Here is an 18,025-nt window from a genome sequence, read left to right on the forward strand (position 1 = left end):
TATACTGTATTAAATCAACTCAAACTGGATTGAAGACTTGCATGTATAACCTGAAACCATAAAACTCCTAAAAGCATAAAACTTCTAGAAGGAAACATAGGGGGTAAGCTCTAAGACACTGGTGTTGCCAATGGTTTTCTTTGGATTTGACACAAGCAAAAATAAGCAAGTGAGTTTTATGTCAAACTGAAAAGCTTCTGCACAGCAAAGGAAGCCATCAACAAAATGAAAAGGGAATCTACAGAATAGAAGAAAATATTTGCAAATGTATATCTGATAAGGGGTTAATATCCAAATTATATAAAGAACTCATACAACTCAATAGAAAAAAACCCCAAACAATCCAATTAACAAATGGACAGAGGATAGGAATAGACATTTTTCCAAAGAAGACACACAAATGATCAAAAAGATACATGAAAAGATGCTCAACATCACTAATCATTCAGTCAATGCAAATCAAAACCACAATGAGATACCACCTCACACCTGTCAGAATGGCTATCATCAAAATGACAAAAAATAACAAGTGTTAGAGAACATGTGGACAAACGGGAAACCCCCTCATGCACTGTTGGTGGGAATGTAAATTGGTGCAGCCACTATGGAAAACAGCATGGCGTTTCCTCAAAAAATTAAAAATAGAACTACCACATAATCCAGCAATTCCACTCATGGGTATTTATCCAAAGGAAATGAAAATAGGATCTTGCAGAGATGAGTGTATTTATATACATACAGTTGACCCTTGAACAATGCGGAGGTTAGGGGTGCCCACCCTCCTCAAAGTAACAAATCTGCGTATAACTTATAGTCGGCCCTCCATATGTGCCGTTCCTCCATATTCGTGGTTCCTCCATATCCATGGCTCCGCATCCTGGGTGTCAACCAACCTCAGACTCTAGCATTCTATATTTACTATTCAAAAAAAATCCGCATATAAGTGAGTGGACCCTCGCAGTTCAGACCTGTGTTGTTCAAGGTCAACAGTATATATAATGGACTATTATTCAGTCATGAGAATGAAGGAAACCCTGCTATTTGCAACAGCATGGATGGACTTGGAGGGCATTATGCCAAGTGAAGCAAGTCAGACAGAAAAAGACAAACACCGTATGATCTCACTCATATATGGAATCTAAAAACATTGAACTCAAAGAAGCAGAGAGCAGAATGGTGGCTGCCAGGGGCTGAGGAGTGGGGAAAACGGAGAGATGCTGGTCAAAGGGTACAAACTTACAGTTATAAGATGAATAAGTTCCAGGGATCTAATGTACACCATGGTGACCATATATAGTTAATAATACTGTATTATTGAAAGTTGCTAAGAGAGAGGATCTTAAATGTTCTCACCACAAAAAAGAAATAGTAATCATGTGATGTGATGGAGGTGTTAGCTAATGCTAAGGTGGTCATCATTTTGCAAAATACAAGTGTATGAAACCAACACACTGGACACCCTAAACTTACAGGATGTTATATGTTAATTATATCTCAACAAAGCTGGAAAAATACTAAAAAAATACAAGTGAACAAATACAAAAATACAAAAAAAAAATACAGATATGGAGAATAAAATGCAAAAGTTCAATAGATCTATAATAAGACTCCCAAATGTATACTCCCAGCTTGCCATGTCTCTTGAACTTCAGACTGGCATATTCACACTAACTAGTAATTGTACTTGGATAGTCCATTGACCTTACATGTATTCATTTATTCAATTAACAAAATTTTAAAAAATGAGATTCACCAAATTTAACTTTTCATGTACTCAGATCTACAGCTTCTCCCAAACAATCATAAGATCTTACTGCTTCAAACTTTGTTAAATGAAGCCCTTTCTCTACATCCCGTTTCACTATAGAAGGTAGCTAAAAGTGCCCTGCCTTTTTGTCTGTACCACTGCAACAGCCTCCTAAATGTGTCTTTATGGGTCCAGTCTTGCCCTGCTTTGAATCCATTCTCTCCCTAGAAGCCCAAGTAATCTTCTAAAGTGCAAGCGTAATCATGTCACCTCTCTGTTTGAACCCTATCAAAGACTCTCCATTGCTCTTAGGAAGAAAAGCCTAGGTCCCTGACACGGCTTCCGAGGACTCACTTCCGCTGACTCTGCAGCCTCAGGCTTACTCCGCCCCCCCCCGCCCCCCGCCCACTTCACACGGCCACACCGCACACCTCTGCAGCCCCTTCTGCTGACATGCCCCCCGCTATTCCAGCCCTCCTGACACAACCTCACGTCTGTTCGCCTTTGAATCTCAGCTTAGGCTTTGGGACTTTCTTTGACCTTCTGCCTTTAAGACTGGGCAAAAATGCCCCTCCTCTGTGCTCTTCTAGAGCTGGCACTAAGTTCCATCCTAACACGGACCCAGGAACTCTCCTCCTCTGTTGACCTACATCCTCTATGACAGCGGTCCCCAACCTTTTTGGCACCAGGGACCCATTTCGTGGAAGACAATTTTTCCACTGACCCCGGAGGACGGGTGTGGGGTGGGGGTGAAGGGGGATGGCTCAGGCAGTAATGCCAGTGATGGGGGGATGGCTCGGGCGATAATGTGAGCGACGGGGAGCGTCAGGTGAAGCTTCAGCTCACCTGTCCACCGCTCACCTCCCACTGGGCAGCCGGGCTCCTAACAGGCTGTGGACCGGTACCAGGGTTGGGGACCCCTGCTCTACAAGACCCTCAACGTATGGGCAAGTGCTGTGTCTAATCTACAGTTGTATTCTCGGTACCTAGTCCAGGGCACAGCACATAGTGGTATTCATCAGATATTTGTTGAATAAATCAAAAGACTAAAGTGGAGAAATGAAATTAGTCCGTGTTAGTAATAATTTTGGTAATTGAGAATAATTTTCGTATTTCTTTCACTGGTTTTCTTCCTAAATTACTAAACTCAAATTTTATGTATAACCATTTCTAGAAGAGGCTCCATTTAAATTTTGCGAAATTAAAGCTGAATAACTTCTGCTTTAAAACTCAGACATGGCAAAAGGATCTTTAAATACAATTTAGTGAAGAATTTGGAAGGTGAGAGATACTGGTTGCCCTTAGATTGAAAAAAATATGTATTTATAAAAGGTTTATCACAGTCCCTGGCACAGAGAAGGTTCTTGATAGTGTTAAGTGAATTTGTCTTTCTGTGCTGTCAAAACACTAATTTCTCCAAACCTCCCTGTTTTCTCAACTTCCCTGTTCTCCAAAAAGGAGGGTGATAAAAACCACTCCCCATGTACACACACACAGAAGGAAGAGGCATGGCCAAAGATAGAGATATAGCCTTGTTTAGTTCAAATATTGAACCTTAAAAAAGAACAAAATAAAAAAAATTTAAATCCAACTACTATAGGTTATGCTTCAGAAATGGAGTCTAGAGGAGTTTGTGTGAATTTCTGTCACTCAGGTGAGACGGCCCCTCCTCAGAGCCAAGTTAACTATGGCCAGCGCTGGTGGGGACGATGCAAATCAATAGTAAGGATAATTGAGGATGTCATCAATACTAGAATTACAACTAGAGGAATACCTGCCACAGAGGGAAAGTATCAATACATGGAACTTTGACCTTGACTGCTGCAGGTGTTTACCTGCAGTAACACATCAGGGGAAAGAGACCACAATTCAGGGTGATCAGCACAGGTACTTCTGTGTTCATTATGTGGGGTGTGTGTGTGTGTGTGTGTGTGTGTGTGTGTGTGTGTGTGTGCGCGCGCGCCTGGCTTGTGGACATCTTAACGTGCAAGACACAGTCAAGCCAAATGAAGACAGTTATCAGAGGATGAGGAGTAGAGATACAGAAACAATGGTTTTATTTTTCCGTGCAAATGTGCAAAAGCCATAGTCACACACAATGCAATTGAAAATACAGAAGAAGACAGAGAAAAGGGAGTGTTTTTAAGTCAGCTATGACAAGACATTGGAAAACAGAAAAGCAACTACTGACAATTACGGTGACAACAGAGGCATCAGAATTGTACAGAGAAAGAGATGGTGAGTGATTCTTAAATATATTTGGAAGGAAACATGTTACATTTGGCATGACTTATAAGTATATAATTACGGATATGCCCAATGGGAGCAAATGTGAAAACTGTACACGTGGTCTTTGGCTGTATCAATTTTATGCTTACTTAAGATAATCTGGGAATGCAAATATTGATGGGAAGGTTTTCCCCATGTCTCTTGCCATGAAATCTAGCTTTGGAACAGATCAGCTGAGATGGCAGGATGGCACGTACTGTGTGGAGGCGAGGGGAGCGGAGAGTAGAAAGGAAAGACTTCAACATGAGTCTCTCCCAGTTAAGTGCCTGCCAGCACTCCACAGGATAAATTTGCTGCATAAAATCCTCTATTATTGTTGAAAAATAAAACTGAAGATATTTCTTTTGCTTTTATAGTATACTACTTCGTAATTCTGATTTCATGGTATAGTTAAGTTTACCTTGGTAATTTCCACAGAAAAACAAATTTCTTAAAACAATTGGAACTAAATGAGTATTGGATATCACACAGTGGATAAATTACCCTCACATTTTCAAACCAGGGCAGCTCCTAAAGACACAAACACATTTACAAAATGATATTTGGTGGGCCATTGTTATTATAGTTGCTTTCTAAATTAATTCATAGGATCAAATTATTTTCCCTTTAAATGAACACAGATAATGGCTCCTTTGGAAGGAATAGCCACACAAAGATATTTAGCATAAATGATAACATGCAGTGTGGAAGCAATAAAACTATTAGCAAATAAAGTTATTTTCTAATTACTATTTTATATACTCTAAGCAAGAATATATTAATCTTTGCATATCTTATTAATTTACTTTGTAGATCTGTCATTTCAGGTATTTATTTCTTAAAAAAGTCATAATGCCAAATATACTTTGATTATAATAGGTACTATGCTTTTTTTCTCAGATAGTTGAAGAGGATAAATTTACTTGCAAATTTTAGAAAAATATGCCTCCAAGAAATTCAAGTTTTATAATTTACATTTTTAGTGTATGCATATATAATAATGCTTATTTCTTTACTGAATATGCACTGAAAAGCAATTGAGATTAGTCCATTTGATAGAAATGTCAATAAGCTCATAAATCTATAAGCAATTAACAAAAAGTTATTATTTGGATAGAAAATATTGTAGGAAAAAGAAATGGAGAAAGGTTTTATCTGTCATTTTTTCTGAGGAAGGAAGGTTTTTATGGAATTGTAAATTATACTGGTGAGGTATATAACTTGAGAATTGATACCAATTGTATCACAAAATTTTCTTTCTAGATTTTGAGGGATTTCATGGAATTTCCCACTTTCTCTTTATATATATTTTTTAACTTACCAGAGAACTGGCAACATGTCATCTGAATAGCTTGTATAAGAGCATAGATGGATATAAATAGTTTAATCAGTAATTTTCAAATTGTCATGTCATGAATAATAGATAGGAATGAAAGAACATAAATGACTGAGGATGAGGGCAAATGAGGGCAACTTATATTGTAAAAGTACACACAAGAATGGGGTGTGGGAGAAAGTTGTTTCTTACTGCAGTGGTCATCCAAATACAGAAGCGCTAAGAATGATGGCATATTTGTACTAAATACTCTCAACAGTGAGATGTTTCTGCTCATATTAAGAACAATTCTTTTTTTGCATTTAGAGCCGGAATAGGTAAATATTTGACATACTCATAAAGTGCTTGCAATATGCTTAAAATAGTCCTTGAATTTATTTTAATTTTCAAGATGGTTTTTATTTCAAGGCATCTCTTGAAATTCATGGCTTTAAAGTTTGGGAATGTTCACAGGTACGTCAATAATCATCCTGTTCACCCCACTCGACCACGGGCTCATCATTCATGCGCAGAATGAGGTAAGAAAGAAGCTGGAAGAGGTTCTGCCAGAGCAGGAGGGAGACATAGAAGGAGAGGCCGCTTACGTCCAGCTCACAGCGCGCGCCGGCGAAGGCCAAATCACAGACGCACTGGAACTTGTTCAGCAAGTCGTGGCACTGGCCTCCATTGAGGCAGGGATCGGAGGCACACTCATCAATGTCCTTTTCACACCTTGAAAACAGAAACAGCAGAAACCCGGGCCCCAGTTCAATAAATTGGCTGTGAAATGAATGGGGAGGGAGAACGCTGGCCTGATCCACATAGAACAGCAAGGTATAATTGACCAGTCCCCATGCCCTTTGTTGTATATGCTTGATAACGTGGGAGATAATCTTCAAAATTCCTTTCACAAATTTTTCTTTTAATGAAAATAATTTGTACACACACACACACACAGTTAATTAGAAAGAGAAAACAGGTGCAAATGTCTAGAAACCAAGACAAAATGGGGCCATGCATAAGTCAATTTCTCCCTCTAGAGTGTTAGTGTCGTTGCCACCTTATAAAAGTTCAGTTTATTGGGGTACACGGGGACCAGGAGAGTGAGCTGTAGTTTTTCAACCTAGCGTCTACAGACCAGACCTCCACTGAAGCTGTGAGAATTCTAATGCATCAGTGCCCCCAGGCGAAGGGGTAAAGCCCCTCAGAAACAGAAAAAATGTATTTGGTTTATTCTGGGAGATTTGGGATTATTATCCTTGGGAAACCCATTTTTAACCAAAAGCCAAAATAGGTAATTAGAAGCTTACACTTGCTAATAAATCAGTTTCATAGCTAAGTGTAATTTTTGCATGTTCAGGTAGAATGATTCTCAAAAGCCAAATTTTCCAAAAACAAGTGATATCAATTCTAAGGTAAACAGAAACTTTCCTCTTCCCCGGGACACTGTCATTTTCCCCCTAATTTTCCATGAACTACTACGTGTTTTACCCAATCACTCCCCAATCACTCACTGAGTAGATATTTATTTAGCACTTACCACGTGCCAAACCCCCTGCTAGGCCTTGGGATAGACGGGTAACTGAGGCGTCTTTCTTACTTTGGGAAATTCATACAAAACCTCAGCTTCGGGAATCTCTACAGAGCAGCTCACAAGGTTGAAGTCCACTGTAAACAATTTTTCATTCCCCACCTCCTAAGAGGTAAGCGTGCGTGCCTGGGTCATCCACTAATCCCTAGGCTCAAACTGAAGGGATGAGGTGGAAGGTTGGGCAGGGCCAACCCAAGGCATAAAGGGAAAAAGATTTCTTCCCAGAAAAACAGCTCCTTATCCCCTTAGATACCAAGCATAGCTGAGGCATTTTGTTTTCCTTTTTTGGCTTAGGCCTCTGGGCTGGAAGGAGGCTCCTCTGATTAGACCGGAGCATGACATGGCGGTCCGAGGGAGCCTGCCGAGTACTGCCTGCCCTGGGTGGGCCAGAGTGTTCACAGCATCCATCGCGCACAGCCTGCCAGGGGGACAGCACGGAGCTGGAGGTCTCACCCGACACAGGAGAAGGCAGTTGGTTAGAGGACAGCTTTTCAATATCTTTGGACTTTATGGAAGTCACATCCCCCTAGGCCTTGGGAGACTGCCCAGTATTTTCTAGCTTTCCTCCAGCTATTCTTTCTCTGTTTCTTATCTACTTCTCTTTTGAGCTGAACAGTGCACAATATACACACAATCATTATAAACATTATTGGAGCTTTCATTAGAGGTTATGAATAGGTAGAAAATCAAAACAAATAAATCCATTGGCATCCAGTGCATTAACTAATGACGGAGAAGGACTTTGAAAGCACAGAATCCATGGGACATGTGTTCACTATTTTAGAAATCCATTTTCAGTAGAGAAGTTTATCCGGATGAAAAGACTCCTGGGAGAGGAACAGAAACGCTGAGCTTCCTTTTCGTACCACATTTCAAGTCAACAATTTGAATTTAAATGCCAGATCCCTCTCTTTTTTTAAAAACAAATAAAACGTTGGAGGAAAGGGAAATGTTTGTTGTAAATAGGAATAAGGTGTGAGTAGTGGAGAAAAATAAACCAAGGCTTTGAATGAGTTCTATGCATTGACCATTAAACATTAATGTGCCATTAAGCATTAAATGGTGACATTGAAGGCTGGAGGTAACCAGCACTTAAATATATAGTTAAAGTGTTGTTCAAATTTTAGGACAAGAAAATCTTTGCAGTGTTTTTGATATATGTGGAATTGAAGGCCAACCGAATGGTCTCTGGGTTAATAATATGGTGCAATGAAAAGTGGGACGTGACTCTAGGCTGCACACCTCCGTGCACATGGATACTTGGACCGCCTGTGCCGCTTAGAGCCAGCCACTGAGAGCAAGCCGTGATGGCAAGAGCTGGCTAGCCTTGTCATTCAATGTCGGAGGGAAAAATGCAGGTGCGGCCGAGATTGCCTGCTGTTTTGTAAACCTGGCAAAAGAGCTGTATCTCTGTGGTGCCCAAAGAACTGGTTGAAAAAAAGAAAATTCAAATTAATCCAAACTCTAGTTGTTGTGGAGCAAAAATATACCATTATTTTATTAACTACTCTTTTGGGGAAAATTAATTCAGTCAAGATCTCTTTGTCCAATGTGTTGGACTTGAATTGATCTAATTTGTTCGGAGGAAGTTTGATCAGAGATCAGTATTATCTTACCCTGGATGATATATGAGATGGAGGAGAACTCTTTCCCTTTTCTTTTAAGTGTTGCAAGTAAAGATTTAGTCATACATTTATGCCAGCACATCCACAGGTGAGCAGAGGCTTTGAAGGCAGTGCAACCTTGCAGCAGCACGTGTCTGGATTGGCACCTGACCTGTCACTTAACCTCTTGGCTTCCGTTTACACAAATGCAAAATGGAAATAATAACAAGTAGAGACAATAGTAACAGTAACAATAATAACAATTTGTCCGGTGCCTGGCATAGCACTAGAAAAATATGGCTAAGTATCTCTTACCTGCTGTTATAGTATCTCTACCTTGTAGAGCCCCAGTTCGTTACCATTCTGGGAACATTGATCCCCTTGGGAATCCGATAAAAGCTACGGAATATGCACCTTCTTGCACTTGACCTCACCTCGGCCAGTCAAATGCATATGCAAATTTGCCTGCATGTTCAGCAAGTCACAGACCGAAACCAGTGATCAACCCCATACCGACAATCCCGGCATTAGGTACCGCAGAGCTGAAGGGTTTCTTTGGGAAAGGTAGATTCATCTGGATAAAGTGTGTATACTTTTAGGGTTGAAGGTAATTCTAGGGGCAATCTTTAAGGTTTATTACATTTTACCTTCACCAACAACCGTGTTTGCATCAGGTACTAGAGTTAGTGGGACAGAAACATACATCCAGAAGTACCTCTAAGAATAAACAATATTACATTTTACCGTTTTCGAAGACATATTTCCTTAGTTAAGTCTTGGCTAAAAAAGTGTTCTTGACTTTGACCTAAACTATACTTTTTCTTCTTTTTTATTGTTTGTCTCTGTCCAGACCTATATTTCAGCATGGATTTTCCTATGGGAACTGAGATGAAAAATTAGAGGAGAAATAAACTTTGCATAATCTCGCTGTTGTTCAGCCCAGACTTTTCTCCTATAAAGCTCTGCTGCGACTCACCATTCCCCAGTGAAACCCGGCCAGCACACACATTTTACTTCACCCTGGACCTCTGAGCAGTTGCCGCCGTTATAGCACGTGAGGTTGGTCTTCTCATTCCCACAGACTGCTGAGGGTAATCGGGTGTATCTAGAGAGAAAAGTAAGAGCCACACTGTTCATCTTGCTCATTTCATTTATGAAAACGTTTTAGAAAAGTTCATGTATATAGTCAATGCCAAACTAACTAGGTACTCAGGCTGGCTGAGCCACAAATGCTTAACTGTGCTGTTTTGTTCCAGAATCACCTTCTCAGTCCACAGCTCCTGCTGGAGGCCTGCGCTGTACTGAGCATGGCTATCCATCTTCCACTGCTACCCAGTGTTCCTTCGTGAGATAAGATCTAGGCCGGGGGTGGCAATAAATTTAGCGCCGGAAAGAAACTTGCTATAGCTAGGCCAGAGGAAAATTGCATCTCTATAAAGGCCAGGAGAGAAAGGACAGGACTCTGGTACCCAAGCCCTCATGTGATTTCTCCATTGCCTTTCACAGCTGAACTCCAGTTGCCCTGCCAACACTTGCTGCCCCCATCTAATAACACACAGCTCAGCAGAATGCAAGCCAAGTGCTGTCCAGGAGGTTTGTACACGGCACTCAGTGGTGACCACATGTGAATTCTGAGCTTGGCTCTTTTGTTTATCAACAGAGCTGTATATATTAAGGAATCCTTATAAGGGGCAGAACAAATTGTTAGAAGCTAAGCAGAACTTTACTGTGTGATAAAATCCAGTGGTGTGAAGGGACTGGTTAAAAAGATTTTATGGTGCTCAGGTCCTTCGACCCACTGTGCATGTTATGCATGGAATTGGATACATAGTTAATATTCAGGAAATATCAGATGAATTTAATTTGTCCTTCTGTGCGCGCTGCAGCTAAGATGGAGAAACCGGTCTATATGATGTTAAGTGTGTCTCTTCCCACAAGAGCTAATCAATTCGACTTTAAAAAGAAAATATCGTCAGGACTTTTCAAAGGAGCCAAAAGTGTCAACCAGCGTTGAAAGAGGTCAATTAGCAATGCAAATATGAAGCTTTGTATACACCAAATGTTCAATAAACAATTTTGAATCTCATTACAAAGTACTTTTGAATCAAAACTTTAATCTTTGAAAACTTGACTTTGATGAATCAGGCAGAAAAAATACTGGAGCACTGGTTACTGGGGCATATATGTTTATTTTACTTATCCAAAGTCACCAGGGCAGTACTATTAATTTTGATCCTGAATGTCTTTTGCTTTTAAGCATTCAGATTACCTGTTGGCAAATGAGTCGGTTAACTCATGAGAAGTGACATTTTATTGGAATGTCAACACTCAGCACCTAACCCTGTGTCATGCCTTCACAGACTCTGAACAGCAATAAATGTTACGGAGACAAATACATCTTCTTATAGGTGTGGCTACATATTCTGTCTACTAGGAGATTCATCCAGTGAAGGTACCACTTCTGAATTAGTGTAACGTCTGCAGGCTGCCAGCCAACTCCAGGCCTTCCCGCCCACGTTCTAGAATCTATTTCTTGCTAGAAATAACCGTCTCACGTGCCTATAACAACTCAATTGTTTAGTGAATTCAAAACAAGTATAAGTTATAAAAACAATAATGAATTCTACTTACATACAAATACTAAAGCAGTGTGACTTGGCAGGAAAATACTCATTCCTGTTTCTACTTATATTACATGAAACGGATATGACTGCCAGAACTAAGCTTTATAGTTTTAGAAAAAACTGTGAAATGCTTTGAAATGGGCAAAAGAGATCACTGGGTATTCTTTCAATGGAATGCTGGGTGTTATATAAAAGACCCTCTAAGATTATCTGATTTTTCTAATGTGTATGACTCAGGTTTTCTTTACCAAGCTAGTTCACAACTCTGTAAGTTGTAGAAAATTATAGTAATACTAATGGATCCTGTTCACTGAAGTGCAAGTGAATTTGAAGCGATACAGTCAATTGTCACACTGCAGAAACAGTGTGGTTCAAATACTAATTTTGTTGCCCTATAGGCTATTACACAATTTTGCATTTATTGGTAAATTCATTTCCTCATCCCTATTTACAAGTGTGTATATATATTATATGGACATATTTATGTATATGATTAGATTATCCTTTGACATTTTGATTTTTATCTTACTGGTTCCCTCATTAATTAATGACAAAGTCATCAAAACGTTCATTCTGAGAGTCATGATTTCACCTTTTTGAAATTATACTTTAACATAGTCTTTTCAGAATTATATGAGTTTACCTGCCTGAAATACCCCAGAGCATTCTCTTAGGGGTAGGAGTCATGCTTCCTCCAACAATACTAAAATTCAGCTCTTGCATTTGTTGTAAATGTTATTTGTTTCCTGAGGCCTTAAGGCTGTCAGACTCTGGGGCTGTAGGTCCTGAGACATTCTAACAGAGATGACTGAGAAAACATTTTGCTCAAAGTCTGGTCCAAACCCCGCCCCTCCTCTTTGTAGAACATGCCAGCAGGTGAGATCCTGTCTTCGCAAGACCAAACTGTGATGGCCGTTGACTGTCACCCCCTGCTCAGCACAGCCTGTATGTTCACACCTGGGCGGAGAGCTTTCCAGTTTGAAGATGTAGAACACAGCTCGAAACACACTTTATGTGGATATTATGCTCACCTGCAGAATCTTCCTGTGAAATTTCCAGGACAGCGGCAAGAATAGCCACTGGCGTCACTGACGCAGGTGGCCCCGTTTGCACACAGGTGACTCTGGCAATTGTCTACATCTGATTCACAGTTCACACCGGTGTAGCCAGGCTCACACCTGCAGCGATAGCCTGCAGCTCTGTCGGAGCAGTTGCCATGGATACAGGGGTTTGAAAGGCATTCATCAATGTCGAGTTCACAGTGTGCCCCTGACCATCCCACGGGACAGGTGCAGTGATGAGAACTGTACGTGTCTTCACAACGTCCTCCATGCGAGCAGGGGTCGGGATTGCAGGCGTTTAACTGCAAACAGCCAGTAACCACTGGATGTATAGAGATTTTGAGAAACTGCTCCTCCTGAGGTTTCCTAATGAAACCATGAACATTTTCAAAGTAAGAGAGATAAATGCCACTGATTTCTATTGTACTTAGACACCCTCGCAGGCCCTGCGTGTTGTCACTAGCTCGCTCACCCACATAAATGTTTATATCATCCTTCAGGAAGTTGAGACTCCCAGTAGCAACTGCGCTGGTCACAAGAGGTGTTCGTTGGTCCACTTGCATTTGCCACCTGGAAGCCTGGGCCCGTGGGTCTGTCATGGAGAGAGTCACTTGGTGCCACACGCCATCATTCACTGACTGCAGACTTGTCAGGCTCAGCATGTAAAAACTGTTGCCACTTTGCAGCTGAAATAATAACTGGGAATCCCGAATGCTAATATTAAGGAATTCAGGCTCCTTCTCTGCGTGCAATATGATTGCATTTGCGTCCCTTGTTCTGAAACCAAATGTGATATTGGTGAGTTCTCTGGTAATATTCCCATTGCTCCTGAATAATATCTCACTGCTTTGTCCATTAAAAACAGCATTTGCGATACCTAAAGAGAGGAGGCAACGCCAATCAGCAACTTTACTAAATCTGTAATGTTTGCCTAAGTACCTTTATTGACATTAATGATCATCACGATACTACAGTCATGTACTGATTGTTTGATACAGGCTAGGCACTCTGTTAGTTGCTTTTATATTATTTTTAATATAAAGTTATCGAATACAGGTTCATTATTATTATCATCTCTATTTCACAGAAGAAATTGAGACTCACAGAGGTTAAGTAATTTTCTCACGGTCAAGTGGCTAAGAGATAATTAAGCCAGGATGTCAAACCTGGGTGGTCAGATGCCAAAACCCAAATCATTTATTTCTTTTCCACTGAAATGCAGTACCTTCTAATGTTATTTTACAGCTGCTCCCACAAATAAAGCATTGGTTACCCATTTTACACATAAAGAAATCGAGCACAAAGAACTCACAAGTCTAGCTATAAACTGGGCCTCAAGTGACACAGTTAATTAACAGTGGAGTCTGGCTTCTGAGTAAGCTGACCGGGAGGCACTTAAAAGTAGCATTCTACATGACTGATTTACTACCTGGCAAACTCCAGTTATGCGCCGAGTTACCAATCTGTGCCTAACTCCAAGTAGCATCCTGTGGCTGGGCAAAATTATACAACCGTACCCTCCGCTCTAATACACGCCCACATACGTGTGACCACGTGGGACCACAGCACTTTTGGGCAATCTTATTGCATTTTTCTGTTAGACTGTTTTTCCAATTCCACAAGATCACTCGTTCACAGCTTGCTTTATCTCTTAAAATATCTAACCCTATCTGTTTATGATCTCCTTTGTCACTTTCTTGAGAAAACAGGAGAAAGAAGAACTGCTTCAATTTCCCACCTAATCTGTAAACCTAAGAAATCTGGATCCACTCTGCTTTCCATTTGTTATAATGATTGCATTGTCCTTATTCTCATCTGTACAATAATAGAAAAAAGATCTCCTGTTCTCTGCCCCTGGTTCCTGACACAGGGCTTCTAAAACCCTGGTGAATTTCTAAGTGATAAGAGCGTTGCACAGGGAGCATCTTTGTTCTAATGAGACAACGACTCTGGGTGGGCTCCTGGATGGAGCCTGGATGCAGGCTGGTCATCAGGAAGACCAAGCCATGATTAGAAGCTTGAAATTGTCAGCCCCAGCCCATCTTCTGGAGAAGGAAGAGTGCAGAAAATGGAGTTAATAATTGGTCACGCTTACATAAGGAAGCCTCCATAAAATCCCAAAAGCATGGGGTTCAGAGAGCTTCCAAGTTGTTAAACATACCCACGCTGGAATGGTCATGCACCCCAACTCCTCGGGACAGAAGCTCCTACACTGGGTACCCTCCCAGGCCTCGCCCTATGTATCTCTTCATCTGGCTGTTCATCTGGGACCTTTATCATATCCTTTAATAAACTGGTAAACAATTAAGGGTTTCCCCGAGTTCTGTGAGCTGCTCTAGCAAATTAATTGAACCGAGGCAGGGGTCGTGGGAGCCTCAGATTTATAGCTGATCGGTCAGGAACACAGGTGACAACCTGGACTTGCGATTGGCATCTGAAGTGCAGTGGGGGGTCTTCTAGTGGGACTGAGCCCTTAGCCTGTGAGATCTGACACTATGTCTGGGCGGATAGTGTCAGAGTTGAATTAAATTGAGATAACCAGGTAGGACACCCAGCTAGTGTAGCAGAATTGCTTGGTGGGGGGACCCCCGCATATCAGGTGTCAGCAGTGCTGTGCGTGTATTCCTACTGTGGGTTTTCCCTACTCAGGTGGGAAACTGTAGGTGCTCCAGCACACATCCCAGGGCAACTCTCCCAGTCACGCCTTGGGTCCCTTTCATTTTCACCTTTTTTAGATATTACTTCTACACGTAACCTCTTTCTGTTCTGCATCATCATTTTCCCTCCCTTTTTGTTGCTTCCCATCAGCATAAGAATATGTTGTAATTGCTCCGATCTTAAAAAATAAAAACACAGGCAAGACCCAAGAGCACTACCCTGACCTCCCTCTACCCTGTTGCTTTCTTATTTCTCTAGTTCCTTTTCCAGCAAAACTTCTCCACATAGTTTTATATTCACCTTGTCTCAACTTTCTCATCCCCCATTTTCTTTTTAATACCTTCAGCCTTGTTCCCCATCACGTCACTGAAACCACTCTTGTCAAGGTCACAGTGACCTCTGTGTTACCCGATCCAGCAGTCAATTCTCTATTCTCATTATCTTCCAGCTTTCAGTAGAAATTGACCTTAAGACACTGTCTTTACCTCATGTGTGGGTCACCACACCCAACCTCGAACACTTTATTCTACAGCCTATTCCAACCACTTCTCAGTGTCCTGGCTTCTGTTGCTCTGCAGAGCAATGTACCAACCATGCCTTAGCTCAACACCTCCACGGTTACCATCACATCTAGAAAGGATTCCTAAAGCCTAAACATGGCGGACAGAGTTTATGTGACCCGACCCCTCACTCTCCAGTCCCATTTCCTGCCACTCTTCCTCATGCACGTGCTACCACCACAAAAACTTCTTGCTATTTTTTGAAGACGCCAAGCTTGTTCCCAAACCAGGCCTTTTACACTTGCTGTTACTTAGACATGATATTGGCCCCCGGTCTTCCCATACCGGACTCTTTCTCAACAAAATATGCGCTCAAATGTCACCTCCTCCGAGATGCTTTCCCCAACTATCCAAGTGAAAATGTTCCCCCCACCCAATCCACTCTCTTTTTAATTACTCAGCTTTATTTTCTTCATAGCATCTTGTAGCTATTTGAAATTATATTGTTAACTTTCCTACTTGTTCCTTGTCTGTCTTTCCTCACTAGAACATGAGCTTTTACGAGATCACGGAACTTCTCTGTCTAGGTTCTCACTAAACCCTATGGAGGGAACATTGCCTGGCAGAGAACAGGTGCTCAGTAAATATTACTAAATGAATAATCTATAAAAATAACTCAATCCTTAATTCTGAAAAGTGAGATAATGATTAGAAACCACAGCAGGAGTAAGTCCAAGGGTATCATTCAAGTGTATCATTTGACTGGATTAACATTTCACTTGATTTTATTGCTTTTGACTGTGGTGTTTTTTCCCAGCAAGTTTGGGGTTGGGATTAGGCAGGAAAAGAGCAAGAAGTGTCTCATTACATGTTTTTGCATAAATGTTAACATGACAAATCTCATTAGCCCTCCAACTCCTGAAGGAAGAATACTGTCTGTCATGCTGTATAAACTAGTTTCATTGACAGACTGAGCACATGGAAATCACTTCTTGTGATCTGAGTAAAAACCGCAGTGCACGTTAACATTTATACTTTGCCTTTTCTTCAGGGAACTTTATCATAATAAACACACCTGTATCTAAGGTGGGTTGTAATTTTTAATTGTTTTCGGATAGGATACAGAGATAGAAATGATTAAGTACTAAAGGCAAACTCCGGGTAATGCACGAGCTATACTCTCAAGAGTATGTTATTCTAGCAGAACTATCTTCTCAACACATCTCACTAGAAATAAATACAATAGTGTCATGAAGTCACATCAAATGAAAATTATACAAAATAGCAAAAGTGAATGCTAGGGTTTATACCTATCGGTTAGGAAATTTTCACCCCTCCTACTAATTTACATTTTCTCCCTTCATTAAGATAAGTCATACTTAAAAAAATGTTACTGAGACTTTTTGAAAGGTCAGAGGCAAACTTTTCTACTTTCTGTAGTGGCAATGCAGTAGCAGTGAAGATCATTCACGCCTTTCTGACGTGGGGCATCCAAATCCTTTATGTGGACACGGAGGGCAATACGCACCCAGGGTATGGTTCTTGGACCGCCACTGTTTTTAGAAACCCTACTCTTTTTTTTCCCTGTGAAAATGTTCAAAATGATTTAAACCCTATTGTAGAATATAACTGGGACTGAGAACTTTAGTATTTCTGTCAAAAGTTAACAGTAAAATTAATAAGTAGTAAACTATTTTAAACAAGCAATTCAGAAGGCAGAGCAACGGAAAAGGTGTCATTAAAGTTCTGTGTCATATTAGAGGCCTGATCTCATTCTTTACGCAAATTCATCATGCTTTATTCATGTGTGTAGCATATTATTTCTTAAATATGAAACATAAGAGTATGTGTATTCTTTTAGAAACCGTTCCCCAAGTATATACACTGTGCAATACATTTCACATACCATTTTGATATATGATTTTAAAATACAGAAACATAAAAGTAACTGTATTCTCATTCTCAGTCACTTTGGGGCTTGGTTGTTGATTTGGGCCTCAGGTCAGTCTACCCCCTAGCTCCAGACCATTATTTTAGTGCAGTGTTTTCCAAGGTATCTTATGTATTTTTTTAATTGTATGCAGATAATGTAATTTAAGTCTAGAGCAGTTAAGTGAAAATACTGAGCTAAATTGAAGAAAAATATATATTCATTTAACAAATATTTACTGACAACCTCCTACATGTTTGGCACTATTCTAAGTGCTGAGAGTAACGTGGGAAACCAGACAGAAAATCTCTTTCCCTTTTGAAACTTATATTCCATCGAGGAAAAGATGATGAACAAGTGAACAAATACCTGTGTAACAAAACATCCAAGGATGATTAGAGCCATGAAGAAAAGTAAAGCCAGGGAAGAGGGCACTTGGGTAGAAAAGGGAAGGGAGGGATGAGGCCCTTGGGAAGCTCTGGGCTGAGAGAGTTCAGGGTAGAGATGGTGACAGTGCGTGGGAGCTAACTGCTGGGGTGAAAGAACACTGGACAGAAGGACATCGGACGCACATTGAGTAAAACTCTTAGAGGGCTTCTCCCACTATGAAAGGAAGCAGGAACGTGGGATGGTGGCTGGTGGGGATGGGAGGGATATCAAGGGAAATAGTTTGTAATGAGGAAATTTGACAGTATGTTTATATACTGAGGGGAAAATTGATGATGCT

General features: G+C 40.7%; 1 protein-coding gene across 10 annotated transcripts in view; it reads right to left on the reverse strand.

Annotated features, from left to right (window-relative positions):
* The window catches only part of CRB1 (crumbs cell polarity complex component 1), a 276,695-nt gene that overhangs the window by 30,837 nt on the left and 227,833 nt on the right, over positions 1 to 18,025 (reverse strand). For all 10 annotated transcript variants that reach the window (XM_082425367.1, XM_082425364.1, XM_082425373.1 and 7 more), the window contains 3 exons: positions 12,181 to 13,087; positions 9,502 to 9,630; positions 5,936 to 6,062 (listed from right to left, as the gene is read on the reverse strand). In XM_082425367.1, coding sequence (XP_082281493.1) covers positions 5,936 to 6,062; positions 9,502 to 9,630; positions 12,181 to 13,087 — 1,163 coding nt within the window. The remainder of the gene's footprint in view (positions 1 to 5,935; positions 6,063 to 9,501; positions 9,631 to 12,180; positions 13,088 to 18,025) is intronic.

Source organism: Balaenoptera physalus (assembly GCF_965194825.1).
Source record: "Balaenoptera physalus genome assembly, chromosome: 1".
Classification (NCBI taxonomy): Eukaryota; Metazoa; Chordata; class Mammalia; order Artiodactyla; family Balaenopteridae; genus Balaenoptera; species Balaenoptera physalus.